Raw genomic sequence first — 16,806 nt, forward strand, 5'->3', positions numbered from 1 at the left:
TTTTGCAGTTTTTCTCTCAAAAGAGCTAAGAGAATGGTTGTGTTCATTAAAATACTTTCAAAGTTTTTCACTAGATTGTTTGATTCTTTTAAAAATGTGAAAAGACACAAGATTCAAGACTTCCAAACTCAAGACTGGAGATTTAAAAATAACAAATTTTTGACTCAAGACTCAAGACCCACGACTCAAGATTCAATACTCAAGACTTAAGACTCAATATAAAAAACTCCAGACTCAAGACTCGAGCTTCAGTTTTCAAGACTAAGGACTCAAGTCTCAAGGAAAAAAACTCAAGACTCAAGACCCAAGACTCAAGACTTAAGATTCCAGACTCAAGACTCAAGGCCTAAATGTTAAAACTCAAGACTAAAAAGTCAAAATATAAGACTCAAGGATCGAGACTCAAGACTCAAGACTCAAGACTCAAGACTCAAGACTCAAGACTCAAGACTCAAGACTCAAGACTCAAGACTCAAGACTCAAGACTCAAGACTCAAGACTCAAGACTCAAGACTCAAGACTCAAGACTCAAGACTCAAGTCTCAAGACTCAAGACTCAAGACTCATTAGTGGCTCCAGAGAGCTACAAAAGTTGTGGTAATAAAATGATTGTGTTCAGCCTTGAGTTTTTTTTTGTAGTTTTTTTCCTCAGAAGAGTCAAAAGAAGCGTTTTGTTCATCAAAGTACTTCCGATATTTTTCACTTCTTTGTTCAGATCTTTCGAAAATTTGAAAAGAATCAAGATTCAAGACTGAAAACTCCAAACTCAAAATCATGAAATTTAAATTACCAATCTGAATACTCCATATTTAAGTCTAAAAAATACTTGACTCAAGACTCAAGACTAAAGACTCAAGATGCAAGACCCAATATTTAAGACTCAAGACTCAAGACTCGAGACTAAAGACTCTAGACTCAAGACTCAAGTCTTTAGAGTCAAGACTCAAGACTCAAGACTCAAGACTCAAGACTCAAGACTCAAGACTCAAGACTCAAGACACAAGACTCAAGACTCAAGACTTAAGACTCAAGATTCAAGATTCAAGATTCAAGACTCAAGACTCAAGACTCAAGATTCCAGAGTAAAGACTCAAGACTCAAGACTCAAGACTCAAGAATCAAGACTTAAAACTTAAGACTGAAGACTCAAGAATCAAGACTCAGTAGTGGTTACAGAGATCTGACAAAGGTTTGACCATAAAATGGTTCGGGGTTTTATTCTTGTTTTGTAGTTTTTCGTCACAAGAGCTCAGAGAAGGGTTTTGTTAATCAAATTTCTTCCGATATTTTTCACTGATTTGATTATATCTTTTAAAAATGTGAAAAGACTAATGATTCAAGACTTAAAACTTCGTACCTAAAATTTAAAAATTGATATCACCAAACTCAAGACTCCAGATTAAAGTCTAACAAATATTTGATTCAAGACTTAAGACTCAAGAATCAAGACTCAAGACTCAAGGCTCAAGACTCAAGATAAAGACTCTAGACTCAAGCATTATGAATCAAGACTCAAGAATAAAGTCTTAAGACTCAAGACTCAAGACTTAAAATTTGGTAGTGGCTCCAGAGAGCGGCAAAAGTTGTGATCTTTAAATGATTGAGTTCAGCCTTGAGGATATGTTTTTGTTTTGTAGGTTTTCTTCAGAAGAGTTTAGGGAAGGGTTTTGTTCATCAAAATACTTCAGACATTTTTCACTTTTTTTAATTTCTTTTTAAATGTGAAGTCTCAAGATTCATTCTCCAGAATTGAAATCAAAAAATTTAAACTACCAACCTCATGACTTCAGTTTTAAGTCTTACAAATATTTGACTAAGGCTCAAAACTTAAAACTAAAGTCAGAAGACTGAAGACTCATACTGTAATCTCTCATCAACATACACAATGAAATACTTCCGATATTTTTCACTTCTTTGTTCAGATCTTTCGAAAATTTGAAAAGAATCAAGATTCAAGACTGAAGACTCCAAACTCAAAATCATGAAATTAAAATTACCAATCTGAATACTCCATATTTAAGTCTAAAAAATACTTGACTCAAGACTCAAGACTAAAGACCCAAGACGCAAGACCCAATATTTAAGACTCAAGACTCAAGACTCGAGACTAAAGACTCAAGACTCAAGACTCAAGACTCAAGACTCAAGACTCAAGACTCAAGACTCAAGACTCAAGACTCAAGACTCAAGACTCAAGACTCAAGACTCAAGACTCAAGACTCAAGACTCAAGACTCAAGACTCAAGACTCAAGACTCAAGACTCAAGACTCAAGACTCAAGACTCAAGACTCAAGACTCAAGACTCAAGACTCAAGACTCAAGACTCAAGACTCAAGACTCAAGACTCAAGACTCAAGACTCAAGACTCAAGACTCAAGACTCAAGACTCAAGACTCAAGACTCAAGACTCAAGACTCAAGACTCAAGACTCAAGACTCAAGACTCAAGACTCAAGACTCAAGACTCAAGACTCAAGACTCAAGACTCAAGACTCAAGACTCAAGACTCAAGACTCAAGACTCAAGACTCAAGACTCAAGACTCAAGACTCAAGACTCAAGACTCAAGACTCAAGACTCAAGACTCAAGACTCAAGACTCAAGACTCAAGACTCAAGACTCAAGACTCAAGACTCAAGACTCAAGACTCAAGACTCAAGACTCAAGACTCAAGACTCAAGACTCAAGACTCAAGACTCAAGACTCAAGACTCAAGACTCAAGACTCAAGACTCAAGACTCAAGACTCAAGACTCAAGACTCAAGACTCAAGACTCAAGACTCAAGACTCAAGACTCAAGACTCAAGACTCAAGACTCAAGACTCAAGACTCAAGACTCAAGACTCAAGACTCAAGACTCAAGACTCAAGACTCAAGACTCAAGACTCAAGACTCAAAACGCAAGACGCAAGACTCAAACTAAGGACATAAGACTCAACACTCAGGACTCATCACTCGAGACTTACAAATTTAGGACATAAGAGTCAAGACTCAAAATCAAGACTCAAGAGTCAAAACTCAAGACTCAAATCGCTAGAAGCCAGACTCTAATTTGAGGATTCAGATATGAAAATATGAATTTTCATTGAGTAATCTCAAATCAACATACACAATAAAAATCTGGTTAAAATGTCCAATCTACTTACAGCTCGTCGGTGTTGATATGGAATGCTTTCTCGTGTATTTCTTGTATATGATTGCCGTCTAAATCGCTGTTGATATAAATATAGAAAAGAAGAAAAAAAACAGAAATCAACGTGTAAAATTTAACACTTCAATCGACAACGGCGTCATTCATTCAAACCGGCAACACACCTTTCCGGGTGATGGATGTGCGAGACGATGAATTGGCCCGTTCAGTCCGGCCCAAGCAAATGGAGTGAATCGAGCGATGGGCAATGAGTGTACGTACACACACACACATACACACACACACAGGAAGCAGATAGAGTGTTTGATGTGTGATTCGGAATGGTCGTCAGACAATTGGCTTGTCAAAACGTTTCTGAACAGGAAGCCGAACTTAAAAAAGAAATGGTACACAGAATAGTGTTATTTACATTGTTACAGGAGCAAATAACGATGATAGTTTGTTTTGAAATCTAACGAAACTATGTGTTAAATAAATGTGTTTTTTTTTATTTTCGTTTTCAGAATTGCATAGAAAAACAACATGTGTAATCTAGGATTCGATCTATAGACGGTACGGCTGGATAATTGTGTAACAGCGCTATGGTAACGGTGCATTTTCCGAATGAAACCATAGCCATGGTTGGATTTAGAGTTAGTTCACAGAAATGAGAGATTGGGTGTAGTGCGTGTATACGAATGTGTGTCAGGCAGGATAGCGAGCTGATGGATGCAGAAAACATTCATGAAAACATCTTACGTTTACATTCTACTCACACCATGTGTAGAATGATGTGATCCGAAAGCATCCTCATGTCCGGCACCGCCAGCAGCCCGGAATTGATGATACGTCTGGAATGAACAGCGATAAAAAAACAACAGCTTGTAAATGGAACCCTTGAGCTGGAAATCAAATTTTCATAAAAGAAACTGTGCTTCCTTTACTGTTGAACCATTGAAGGCTGCATTAATTGCTTAACCTGGTTTGCGGTTTCGATTCAAGAGTTCTTTCCAAGGAATTATGAGTATTGTTGAGAACTAGGATATAAGGCTGAATTTTCCAACAGTTCTTACAAAGCAGGGTTTTACCTCATTTGCCACATAAGCCGGTGGAATCCCAATTAGCTTTTTAAGGCAAGCATATCACTCTTTGCCCTATTGGGCGATTGAATCCCACTTTGCACTTTTGGGCGGTCAAACATCTCTTTGGGTGATCTCTCTGATGGGTGATCGAATAACTCTTAAGATCTAACGGGTGGTCCGACCCCCCTTCATATGACCAGTGCTGGGTTGCTTACTCCTCCTCCCACCTCACCAAAGGAAATGCCAAAAACAAGGGCATGAATCGCCAATGTGGAGTCCCAGGTTTAAACCCTATTGAGGTCCAAATCCAGACTGCCGCACTAATGAGTTGATCCTGCAAAGGTGAGTTTTGCTAGCGATTGTTCAACATCGTTGGTTGAGTTCGGATCTCATACACTGTCTGTATGGTGAGAGCGCAAAGACAATTTATATAAAGATGCCACAATGATGAGAAATTAGACATAGAGAGGAGGCCTCGAGTGGTGTAGAAGAGAGATATGTGTGCGTTAACCTCGTATCAATACGATACGATACGAATATTATACCGCAAGTACCCAGATCTCGAGTTGTTTGAGAGTAATTAGGCCTTGAATTGTTTAGAGTAGTGGTATGTGTGCTGTAACCTTGAGTAATTACAAAAAAGGTCAGATCACAAGTCATCAGAGGAGATCCGGCCTCGAGTCGTGCAGAAAAGAGTTATATATATACGTCATTACGAGGAGAAATCATATATCGAGTCGTCAGAGAAGAGATCAGGCCTCAAGTCGTGTAGCAAAGAGATATGTGTGCGTTTACTTCAAGTCAATATGATGATATGAGAAAATTCCCAAAGGTTGATATTTTTATTTCAAAGGAAAGTGCCGCAAAAATAAATGATTTTTTTCCTTTGATTTTAGGATATATAAAAATGTATTTGTTGCAAGCTTCTATATTCACTCTTTAGTTAACATAAACTTACTATACTTCATCCTGAATTCTCCTAACTAAGCTAACTCTGATCCACATTTCCACACGACCAGCCAAACTTGAATCGATTTTTCGTTTTAAATACTTCTTGCTCAATGCAAAAAACCTTCTAAGTTTGAAGTTTTTATTTTAAGAAATTATTCCTTTGCATTGAAAACTTTTTTCTTTGGTTGAAAGAAAATTTATTTTGTTTCAAAATAAATAGGGGAGAATGAGGATACTTGATCCCTGGGGATACTTGATTCCTTAGCTATATCTCGAAACTGCAATGTCTTACAAAGATCAAATGTTCTAGAAAAATGTTCTAAAATGAGCAAAATAACAATGCTTGTAGTTTAAAAAATTTTAACAAAATAATTGTTTGAGTAATTGAACTTTGTTTGAAAAATTTCACTAAATGTAACCTGAAGATCTTTTTTCATCACTTTAAAATGTTCCTTACATGGGAAAATTATGAAAAAAATATTTGTTCCAATGTATCAATCGTTCGAGCGTAAAATGAACTTCATAAAGCCATATTTTCAAAGCAATGGAAAACTCCCAACTTTTTTCAGAAAAAGTTTTCTGAAATAATGATTATGGGTACAAATGATCCACTAGAGTTGGGTACAACTGATCCTCTTCCAAACGGCATATTTTTCTTCTGAATTGATCGTTATGATTGCTGATTACGAAATTACTAATATTTATCCAAAAACTAATATTTATCAAACAATTGTCTGAAGAAAAGAGCAAAAATAATTAATTTTTTCTTAATTATAAAAAATAGCGCCTTTAAGTATGCAATGTTATTTGCGTTGAGACAAAGTTATTGAATTTTCCTCTTATGTCTGCTATAGATTGTGAAATGAGAACAAACATGACCAAAATAGTCAATTAACATTCTATCTTGGGGTTTTGTTTGATTTTTATACAAGGATTAGGACTTCCTGAATAAAAGATCAAGTTTCCTTCAATAGGGGATCAAGTCTCCCCTAACTTCAGAAAAATCGCAATTTTTTTACTCCCACGAAAATGCTTCTAGTTCATCAACGGGTTCAAGTATCGTTCTAATTTTTGGAGCATAGAAACTTGAAGTTTCAAGCTGTGAAAAAATGTCAAAGATGGCGAGTTGATAAATTTTTCCAAAAAGATATGGTGAAAATAAGAAAAGGTGATCAAGTATCCTCACTCTCCCCTATGCAATTGAACAAATTTTATTCTGAATCGAAGAATTTCTTTAAAATCAAAAAATAAATCTTTCTTTCAAAAATTAACCATTTCAAACAAAACTATAATTCATTGATTCAAAGAAAACAGGAGTTTGATTCCAAAGAATGAATGTTTTGAATCAAAGTCAGTTTTGTTTTGTTTCAAAATCCAAGTTTTCTCTGCGTGAAGTAAAGGGAATTTTATTTTTAATTTATCAAGCTGTAGTCGAATATTATGCAGCACTTCGGGCAGTGGCAAGGAGAGACTTTACTACTTGAGGGTAGAAACTGGAATACTTTATTTGACTATCCTAACATCCTATTTATAGGAAAACCATCCCTATGGTTACATATTTGATTGTTTATTTATTATGTGTATGTTGTTATTTGTCCCATCGATTGCTTCGATTGGACAAATCTCAACAGCATCTTTAAAAATTAGGCTCCTGAAAACAGCACATTTTAACTGGAAAAATCAATCCAAGGATATTTTTAAATTTCAAATTTAAAATAAATAAAAATAAATCAACAATGATTAACTCTTAATAGAAATTAAAAAAAAAATGTCCGGCCAAATGCTGGTATTGGGTTTCAAAATTTTGAACCCAAACCGGTAAATATCCAGGCAAATCCAGCCAAAACGACGTATTTTCCATAAAAAGGCAAGAGATAAGCTGAACAATAAACACACAAAAGTGATTTTTAAGAAGGCACATCAGTGGCGTTCAAATCTTGTTTTACAATTACAAAAAAAAATGCATGCCTTAAACAAGTTGATAATTTTGAATTTCGTATAATTGTGAATAATCCTGGAAAAACCGATCATTTTTCCCCGATATTCGGGCAACCGGACCGGACCTGGCATCTCCCTATTTTTTCTTTGAAAATCTGGGCAAGCCCCGGGTAAAACGGCAAACTTGAATGCTAATTAGGCATGGCCGTAGGAATGGGGAGCGTTTTGGGTGCTTAAACCCTCCTTCATTAGGGTCCAGGAAAGGCAAGCGAGGTTTTTTTCTCTATACTCAATTTTAAATTCTCAATGAGTAAGGTTATTCAAGAGTAATGAACTTGACTGACTGATGCCAAAACCTCAAAAACTAACCTCAGGTTCTGAATTCTGCGACAGCTTTTTTAAATTTTCTCACTTGTCGATTGAAACTCAGTTCTTTATAATCAATTCAAAATGAGATTAAATTCGTTCCGGAATTCTGGTTCCATATTGTCAAAATCATAATTGCATTTCTGCTTTCATATTTTGAGTTCTGTATGTAGTTAACGGTTTTTTATTTGAAATTCGAATAATTATTGAAAATTTTTGATAGATAGATTACGTTTTGAAATCCTGGTTAAAGTAGTGTTTTGCATTTCAAACAAAATTTGACCGATGAATTTGAAAATGCATATGTATAATGCAGTTTAAATAATAATTTTCAGAATTTGGAAAAAAATAATATTAGAAACCGTCCTGAGTATTTGTTTCGTTTAAAGATTCGAAATTCTTGAACTTTATTCTTATGCGCAATTTAGACATAGCCAAGCTTTAAATGGCGATCCCGAACTGAAAATTCGGAACAAAATCTTCATTCGAAACTTATATTTAAATTCAGATTCACAAGTCGGATAAAAAAAAATGAGTGAAACCCAAAACAATAAAAAATTTATTTTATTTTAAATTCAGATTCGCAAACCAGATGAAAAAAAAATTAATTGAAACTCAATACAACAATATTCTAATGAAAGAGTCCATGGTTGAGGACTCTGAAACATATTTCACATGTTGGTTCATTATTATTGATTTTGAATTTAAATTAAGAAAACGTATTGAAAACGACTGATATTAAAAGTTCAAGATCCGATTCAGATGGAAAATGACTTTTGCAATCAACATAGAAATATCAAGATGACTATTTAGGAATTCAAAAGTCAAAATATCGAAATTTAAAATGTTGATAGGTAACGTAATTTCAAATTTTCAGCTGAAGATCACAAATACGAAGCAAAATTAAATTTAATTTGGAAGTTTGTTTTATGAAAAAAATTGATATCTATTCATGAAAAAAAAACAAACCACGGGATTTATGTACTGGAATTTATTTTCAAGCAAGAAGTTTGCCGATAAAGAAACATATAGTCTTCACGTGAAAAAATCGGTAGGGAGTTTCATATTTTCTCGGTGTATTGATTAGTTTTTTTTTCAAATCACAGTTTTTTCAGATATTCGAATTTCGAACTAAAATTTTGAATTTAGATTTGCAAGGATCAGAATTGAAAAGCAATATTTTGATATTTTACTTTCACTTTTGTAAGTTTCATATTTTTCCATAGATGGTTGAATCGAAATGGTTAATTAATTCTAATTAGATTTAGGAAATATCCACTGATAAATTTTCATGGAGGGTAAAAACGTGATTGCGTGTGCCTAAAATAGAAAATTTGATGAGGGTTTCGTCATTTCATAATAAAACAGAGGCTCTCTAAGAACTACTTTTTTATAAGTATACCCTTATAGATAAAAGCAAACAGAGCTTCCATCCAAACAGCATAAAAATATTTCACAAAAACACGAAAAAAATGCTAAATCTCTACCGTATTTTTATGTACGCATTGACATTTTTTTGAGTTATCACTATTTTTCATTATGCACTTCGACCGGGGCTAGTCGGAAAGTTCAAGTTGAAAATGTTACAATTAAACGACAAATCAAAAGTTATTTACACGCCAAATGAAGTGCCATTCCATGAAAGCTTCGCTTCAATCAACAGCTATGTGACAGAAAAAATGGCTTTGATTGAATTTATCCACTTCGCTAAACGTGTGAAAGCGGTGCAAAAAACAAAACATCAGTCACTTTATTAAATTATACACACACAACTGACAGCTATTGATCCATACAGGTCACACATTACACTTCAAAGGGGATAACAAGCCGATTTTCATCTGTTTTTTTTCTTGCCTGTTGATTGACAGCACCTTGTTTTTGCAAGCAATTAAATAGGCCCTTTAAACTGAAGCAATACAGAATCGATATTTTAAATCAATTTAATATTGAAAATGAGTTGTCCTAGGTTTTTTTTTTCTGGTCGACCAATCAGCCAGTCTATCAATCAAGAATGGCTTTCAGTTTTGTCAGCCAATTAATTTTGTCAAAATATTTAATACGGCACGCAGAACGCCAACAACACTCATAAATTGAATATTTAAGAAAATGAGGAAATGAGGACACAATCGACATCTTATGAAAATGATAAATTTAACCTCACAAATCAACAATGATATGTAGGTTGCATTATGCACACGAATACATACACAATACTAACATAAGCTTATTGAAAATCCATCACTCGATATTTTCACCTTCGTTCTCAATTACTCTGACGTTGAAGCCCACGAACTAGCTGTTTAGTTCCGGTTCCGGTTCCCTATTGTGCTACAAATCCGGACTGCCACACATTTTTTTTTCTTTTTTCTCAAGGGATTTTAAAGTAATGGCTTATTTATCCCGAGACTGCCACACAACTGACCTTATTGCTGGCTAGATTCTGCAAAGGTCAGTTGTGCTAGCGATTTCTCAACAATGTTGGTTGAGTTTGGCTATCTTACACTGTATGTATGGCTTTTTTTCTAGGAATTTACCACACTCACTATGGTGTTTGGAGCGCAAAGACGACTTATTTCAAGATGCCACACTAGCGATGGAAGCCTTTAGAGAATCGACACTTGGGTAAAAGGATCTTCAGGTCTTCACTTGAACTACACCCACGGAGAAAAAAGTATGGTATTTCCAATAATAATCCACTTATATTCAATCATATATCTGATTGCTTCTCGACCAACCATAATTATCAAAATTTAAACAATACATCCAAAGGGGCCCTTGCAGCCAAAGGGGTATAAGTGCATAAAAGTTTATTTCGAGAAAACACGTTTGAAAGTTTTGTATTTGGCCATTTTCCATATATTTTCCGAAAATTTTATGTTTTGCTCTCCAACGAAAAAGTATGTAAATAAATTTGTTAATTCTGAAAAAATCTGCAAATATAGTTGGAAATATGAAAAATCGTTTAACATCATTAACTCAAAATCGACTATTTTGTCACTTATTCCCCTTTGGCTCTGAGGGTCTCATATAATAGACAATCTGATTGATTTCGTACATTCAACAATATATGAAATACATTCAACTATAGTTGTATGATTGATTTTGTGCATTCAACTATAAATACAGTAGATTCAACATTACATTCAACAATTATTATATAGATTCAACTATAATAATATGATTGATATTATTATAAATATGATAGATTCAACTATAATAATATGTTTGATTTATGTATACATGTGAAAGATTCAACTATAACAATATGATTTGTTTTATTATGAATATGATAGATTCAATTATATTTCTCTGCTTGATTCAATGAGGTCAACTATAAATATTGTAAATGAAAATTCTATTTATATTGGAAGTTATGCTATCTTAAGATGTTTTTTTCTGATTAATTTTATTGCTACGTTTTATTTTCTTTTAATTTATTTTTTCAGCATTTTGCATCTGGTTCGTTTTAGCCGCCACGATGCTAGAAAACTGATCGTTAATCCCGATCTCCACGTCATGGTTCCTCCACTGTTGTTCTCCCAGACAACCATTTGGTAGGTATTTCGAATTTTCAACACAAATATACGTGCAAATATACGTGTAAACATATCGTATAGAATGCAGCAAAACCAGTATATACGTATCATTTTGGAGGCCATATAGGTACATTAGCACACATATTCTTGATTTGGATTGTATTGTCGTAATAAAATCATGCAATGTATTTAAATACGATAAAGAATATGCCTGGGACGCACATGGTAAGTGCAGATATACGAAAATGAGTTTAAATAACTTTCTATACGATATAATCTGTAAAATAAAATACGACTTATGGTTGCCTGGGCTTTTTTGCATTTTGATGTATGGTCACGGAGAACATATTACCGGATTCATTCCGGAACATCACGGAATGTCACATGACTATCTAACACTAACACTTTGTTTCGTGAATAACTTTTGAATGCGTAGATAAAAATTGATGAAATTTCCAGTGAAGCTATCTAGTAATGTAACGTGTACGTGCACAAAATTTGGTAACAATCTGTCTTGGGTAAGCTTGCCAGATTGCCTGGTTTTATCCGGGTTTGCCCGGATATTTGATGCAAAATTTCGAGAAAGTTCGGTCCGGCCCGGTTGCCCGGATATCGTGAAAAAAGTCCGGATATTGCCCAGATTTTTTCACAATTTTCACAAAGAAACCAAAAAAAAATCAAAGTTTTTGAGTAAGTTTCAGCAAAATCGATTAGCGGTATGGAAATTTTCCACGGTTGTTTCAAATAATTTCGCTGATTTACTTTTTTTAAATCTTTAAATATTTAAGTGTTCCAAACAGTTTTTGGAAGTCTGCAATGACATAAATAAAAAAAAATCATTTTTTTTGCATTTTTTATTTGCTTTTATATATAAAAACACTTAAATTTTGCCCGGTTTTTGGATTTGAAAAATTGAAATCCATGCCCGGATTTTGCCAGGTTTTTTTTTTTTTTAAATGCCCGGAATTGCTAGACCCGGATGGGAGTGGAAAAAATTCTGGCAACCTTAGTCTAGGGGTTTTTGAGATAGCGTCCAATAATCAAGCTCATTGACAAAATTATTTGGGCAGTATCGAGAAAAATCCTGAAAAGTCCCATTGGGATACCCAAAAATATCTGGAAATCAACTATTCAACCAAAGTTCATAAGATAATTCGTTTAAGAAGTCCTAGAGGATCCAATTGAGCGAGTGTTAAAAAAGTTCAATTTTTCTAGTTGTTTCGTCTAGCTGACTAATAAACAGGCCTGACTTCATTTCTATAAGGAAGAAATGCTTCATACCGGTGGAACAAACAAAATACGGTGGTCAAATCGTTGCCAAAATATTCGCACAGAGAACAGAGTTCGGGCTGGAGCTGAAAACGTGTGTGAGAAAATCAACCTAAGTTTCAAACCAAATTTGTAAGTGAACTAACATCCATAAGATGTCGCTACCAGTAACCCTAATTTTTTTTTCATTTTTTCGACACGCTTAGAAATTAATACTCATCGCTGATCTCAAAGGGGGCCAGTGCTATATATGACAGTAACAATTTTTTTTTTGTATTAAATTATAAAAACATCATCATTTAAAAAAATGCAAATCATATTTCAATCACACTTTAATCGCTGTCATATTCATCAGCATATGTCCCATATAGAATTGAAAGTTGAATTCCATGTTTGAAAGAATGGGCTGGGATTTTACTATCAGTACAGAGTTTTTTAGAACAGAAAATGTGAACATAAATGTTATAATTGTAAATTATGGGTCGATATTCCGGTTGATGTTGCCTGAGATGGATACATGAGGACTTGTAACTCAGTAATCAGTAGAAATGAATAAAGTCCTCATGTATCGATCTCAGGTAACATCAACCGGAATATCGACCCATAATTTACAATTATAACATTTATGTTCACATTTTCTGTTCTAGAAAACTTGGAATTCAACTTTCAATTCAGCGCCAATACTTATTGAACAATATGGAGCATATGCCAGCGATTAAAGTTTGATTGAAATATGATTTGCATTTTTTTAAATCATGATGTTTTTAAAATTTACAACACAAAAATTTGTGTTAATATCATTTATTGCACAGGCCCCCTTTGAGATAAGCGATGAGTATTAATTTCTAAGCGTGTCGAAAAAATGAAAAAAAAGGTGTACTGGTAGCGACATCTTATGGATGTTAGTCAACTTACGAATTTGGTTTGAAACTTAGGTTGATATTCTCACACACGTTTTCAACACATTTTTGTTCGGGGCTCGATGTCTGTTCTCTGTGCTACTAGTAGGAAGAAATTTTGAAAAAAAAAATCGTAATGGATAGCAAAACCAACTCTTAAGTGGTCCTCTGGTAGGTTTCCAGAAAAGTTTTGTTGACAAGTCTCCTCTGTATTCTCCGAAGATAGACAAGGAGAAAAAAATTAATGTCTTGTACTTGAGGACGCTAAAGATCTGTGGAAACTGCAAAACACTCAGTGTTTCATTTCGATTGACACGATGAATGGCTAAAAATGCCTAAAAAGGCTTCCTCCAAATGCGACCGTTTTCTCTGCAAAGCACTGGTATAGTTCCCAAAAAGTATAAACTGTGTTTAATTTGGATTCGGACTCGTGCCATTACCCAAAAACTGGAATGATAAAAAGTCAAATATGTTGTTTTTGTGCCGAAGAAGGACAACCGGCTAAATTTGTTCTAATTATGATCAAATTCATAATTTTTAGTTATTTCGAAGGTCAAGTTTCAGGAAACAGAAAACGTTATCAAAAAGAGCCTTGGTTTGAAAAAAAGGGAATTAATAGAATGCATTAAAGATGGCCCACGTTTTGCCCAAAAATTTATGTCGAAAAACTTCTTCATTGGACTCTATCTCAAAAACTACTTGACAAAACAGCACTGAAATTTGCTTGTATAAACATTACATTATCAGATAGCTTCGCTGAGAATTTCATTGATTTACATTTATGCATTCAAAAGTTATAAACAAAATGAAGTGTTGCATTTTTTTTTTCGAATACATTGCTTAGAAATAAATTTCAACAACTGATTTAAGCGATTTCTCGAAAGTCTTTTTTCAAGTTTTTGAAGAAATTTGAAGACTATTATACTGCAGCTTGAAATTGTTACCCATGAGGGTAGAACATAGAAATAAATTTCTGCTACTGATTTGAGTGGCTCATACGATCTAATCAAAACAAACTCCAGAAGTGTTTCATTCCCGCGCGATTTCGGACCAAAACAGTATCCGATTTCGAACCGATCCTCGTGATGAACGGATGAAAATCGAACCGACTTACATCCTTTTTTTTCAATCTGGGATACTACTGCATTGTTTACGTCAATTTCCAGAAGAGCTAATACACACTGAAAATAAATTCCTCAAACATCTTCGAAAACAACCCAAAACCGTTTGCTGCTAACAATTTCCGTATCTTTTTATGAATCATACGGTAGAGGGAAGTCCCTTTAGAAAGATTCTAGTTAATATATCCTTTTCCAAAAACTTTTTGCATCGACAACAACAACTAAGAAGAACAAAAACATCGCTACCTACTAACTTGTCAGCAAACACAATCAGATTATTCTACCAAAAACTTCGGCGGAAGAACCCGTATGTTTTAAAGAAATTTAACCGCTGAACCATCAGGGCTTCAAGCTGAAGCTGCTACTTTTGCTACAGAATTTTCCTAAATAGAAAGATATTGAAATATAAGCTAGCTATAATTAGTTTTTCCAAGTTCAGTGCTTCCTAGTTCATTTTAACGCGCCCAATTTGCCGACCTGTCAAACAATTTGTGCGAGTTATTATCGGAAGCTTTCAGTTTCAGTTTTTTTTTTTTTCATTTCGCCCGCACTAGACACAAATCATCGCGCACATTCACTTACAATGTCTTCAGTCTGGTTGAGATGCCCTCAAACACGTTCATTTCCAGGAACTGCAGCTTGGGGGCGTGAGCAATGTAGAGTGTTCGGAGTTTCGGCAGCTTCGAGAACGCACGTGGTTCAATTTGGTGGAACTCCTTCAGCGAGATGAACAGCCTTGCCGTTGCGGGAAGTGAACATGTAAGTAGAAAGGGGGAAAAAAAGATCGTAAAAGAAAGGAAACATTTTTCTCGAGCGGATTTCAAACGAATCCATTTCGAAACGACGACGTTTTCCGCGGAGCGAAGTGCTTGTGGCTAGACAGAACAGAATCATCATATTTTGGCATTTGAATAATCTTTATCGACAGGATAATTGATTCCGCTTGTGGCATAAACTTTCGATTGTTTTGGGGTCTGCTTTCTGGGAATTATGTGAGTCCGTCATGTTCCACAAATCATCGATTTCAAACAAAAAATAGGTTGCATCATTCAAAGATAAGTCATCAATTTGTTTTTGTGCTTTTTTAAAACATTTTTTTGAACAAATTTGGCCGAATAAATATTGTTTCTCAAAAGGCATTGGTCCAGCCATAGGTCGGCAACCTGCGGCTCGCGAGCCGCATGCGGCTCTTTGGATGTAAAACTGTGGCTCTTTAGCTTTAGCTTTAGCTTTAGTGGATGTAAAACTGTGGCTCTTTAGCTTAATGTGTGAAAATTTTGAAAATCCTCGAAATTTTCTAGAGTAATCGGACATAACATAAGTTTTCCTTCAGTTCAGATAATATTTCCCAGGAATCAAAAAGAAACCAAATAAACTACTATAGAACAAATTAACAGCATCTTGGCAGTTTGCAACCAAGTTGAGATTTAGCAATCAGTTCTTCATAAAAGTCTGATACAGCGTTTCCTGGAGAAATTTTTCTTCGGTTGTACGGGAAATTTTCCGTTGAATTTGTTTTCTTTGTTGTTCTGATTTAATTGGATAAAAACCGAGCTTTTTTATCGTCAGATAAAGTCCTCACTGTTGATATTATGAAATTGAGTTTGTTTTTCTTGAATTGAATATTTTAAAAATAAATTTTCTTTACCACCGTTCTAATCAGATATGAGCATCAGATAATTATTTTAATAATGCTTTAAATACTGATAATATGCATTAAAATTTCTTTTTTTTTTGTTTTTAAATTTTTCAAATATTGAATTGCATCTCTCAATGCTCCTTTTCAAATTCATGAAAGCATATCACAACTTTTCAAAAATTCAAGTTTTTCATACTTATTTTGAACATGAATTCTAGTGAACAAAATTTTCAAGTTTGTTAAAAAATATTTTTATAACTGGAGCTGAGTGCTTAATCTAATTTTAGAATTTCATATACAATATGAATATTAATAGGTATTTATTCGAAGGAGTAACTTTATTTGGTAAAGAAGCACTTTTTCCATAAACTTTAATATATCTTCTTATAACTTTTACATCCATTTTATATTCTAAACTTTATCATGTTTCTACAATTATTTTTAAAAGGTCATGACTGTTTTAAAAATTGATTTGGATATCTGAGTCTTTATCGGAATTTTAGGTTTTGTATTGTTCTATGAAGTGATGATCAAAATAGCGTCAAAAAATTTAAATTTAAGTTTAAAAAATCGGTTCGTTGAAAAATGAAATACAGCGAAGCAAAGCCAAACCCAAGCAACCAAAAGTCACATATTTACTCGAATGAAGGCATTGAAAGTTACATATTGGCTGACAAAGAGAATCAACTGAACTTCATGTACTCATTAATGTACTTGAAAATTGCAAAAGTAATTAATATGTACGTTGTAGGTGACTTGTTTTGCCCAATTCCCATGAGTGAACTATTGGTACTCATTAACGAACTTGAAAGTTGCAAAAGTGTTCTATACGTACGTTATACGGGACTTAAGTCACATAAAGGGCACAAAAGTGCT

At 34.2% G+C, this 16,806-nt stretch overlaps 1 protein-coding gene across 1 annotated transcript in view; it reads right to left on the minus strand.

The window, feature by feature from the left end:
• LOC129738135 (lutropin-choriogonadotropic hormone receptor) overlaps nucleotides 1–16,806 on the minus strand; it is an 83,967-nt gene that overhangs the window by 47,534 nt on the left and 19,627 nt on the right. Inside the window, 3 exon segments of the mRNA XM_055729316.1 lie at nucleotides 3,146–3,211; nucleotides 3,906–3,980; nucleotides 14,874–15,026. Of these exon segments, the coding sequence (XP_055585291.1) occupies nucleotides 3,146–3,211; nucleotides 3,906–3,980; nucleotides 14,874–15,026 (294 nt within the window).

The sequence above is a fragment of the Uranotaenia lowii genome, chromosome 1, assembly GCF_029784155.1.
Source record: "Uranotaenia lowii strain MFRU-FL chromosome 1, ASM2978415v1, whole genome shotgun sequence".
Classification (NCBI taxonomy): Eukaryota; Metazoa; Arthropoda; class Insecta; order Diptera; family Culicidae; genus Uranotaenia; species Uranotaenia lowii.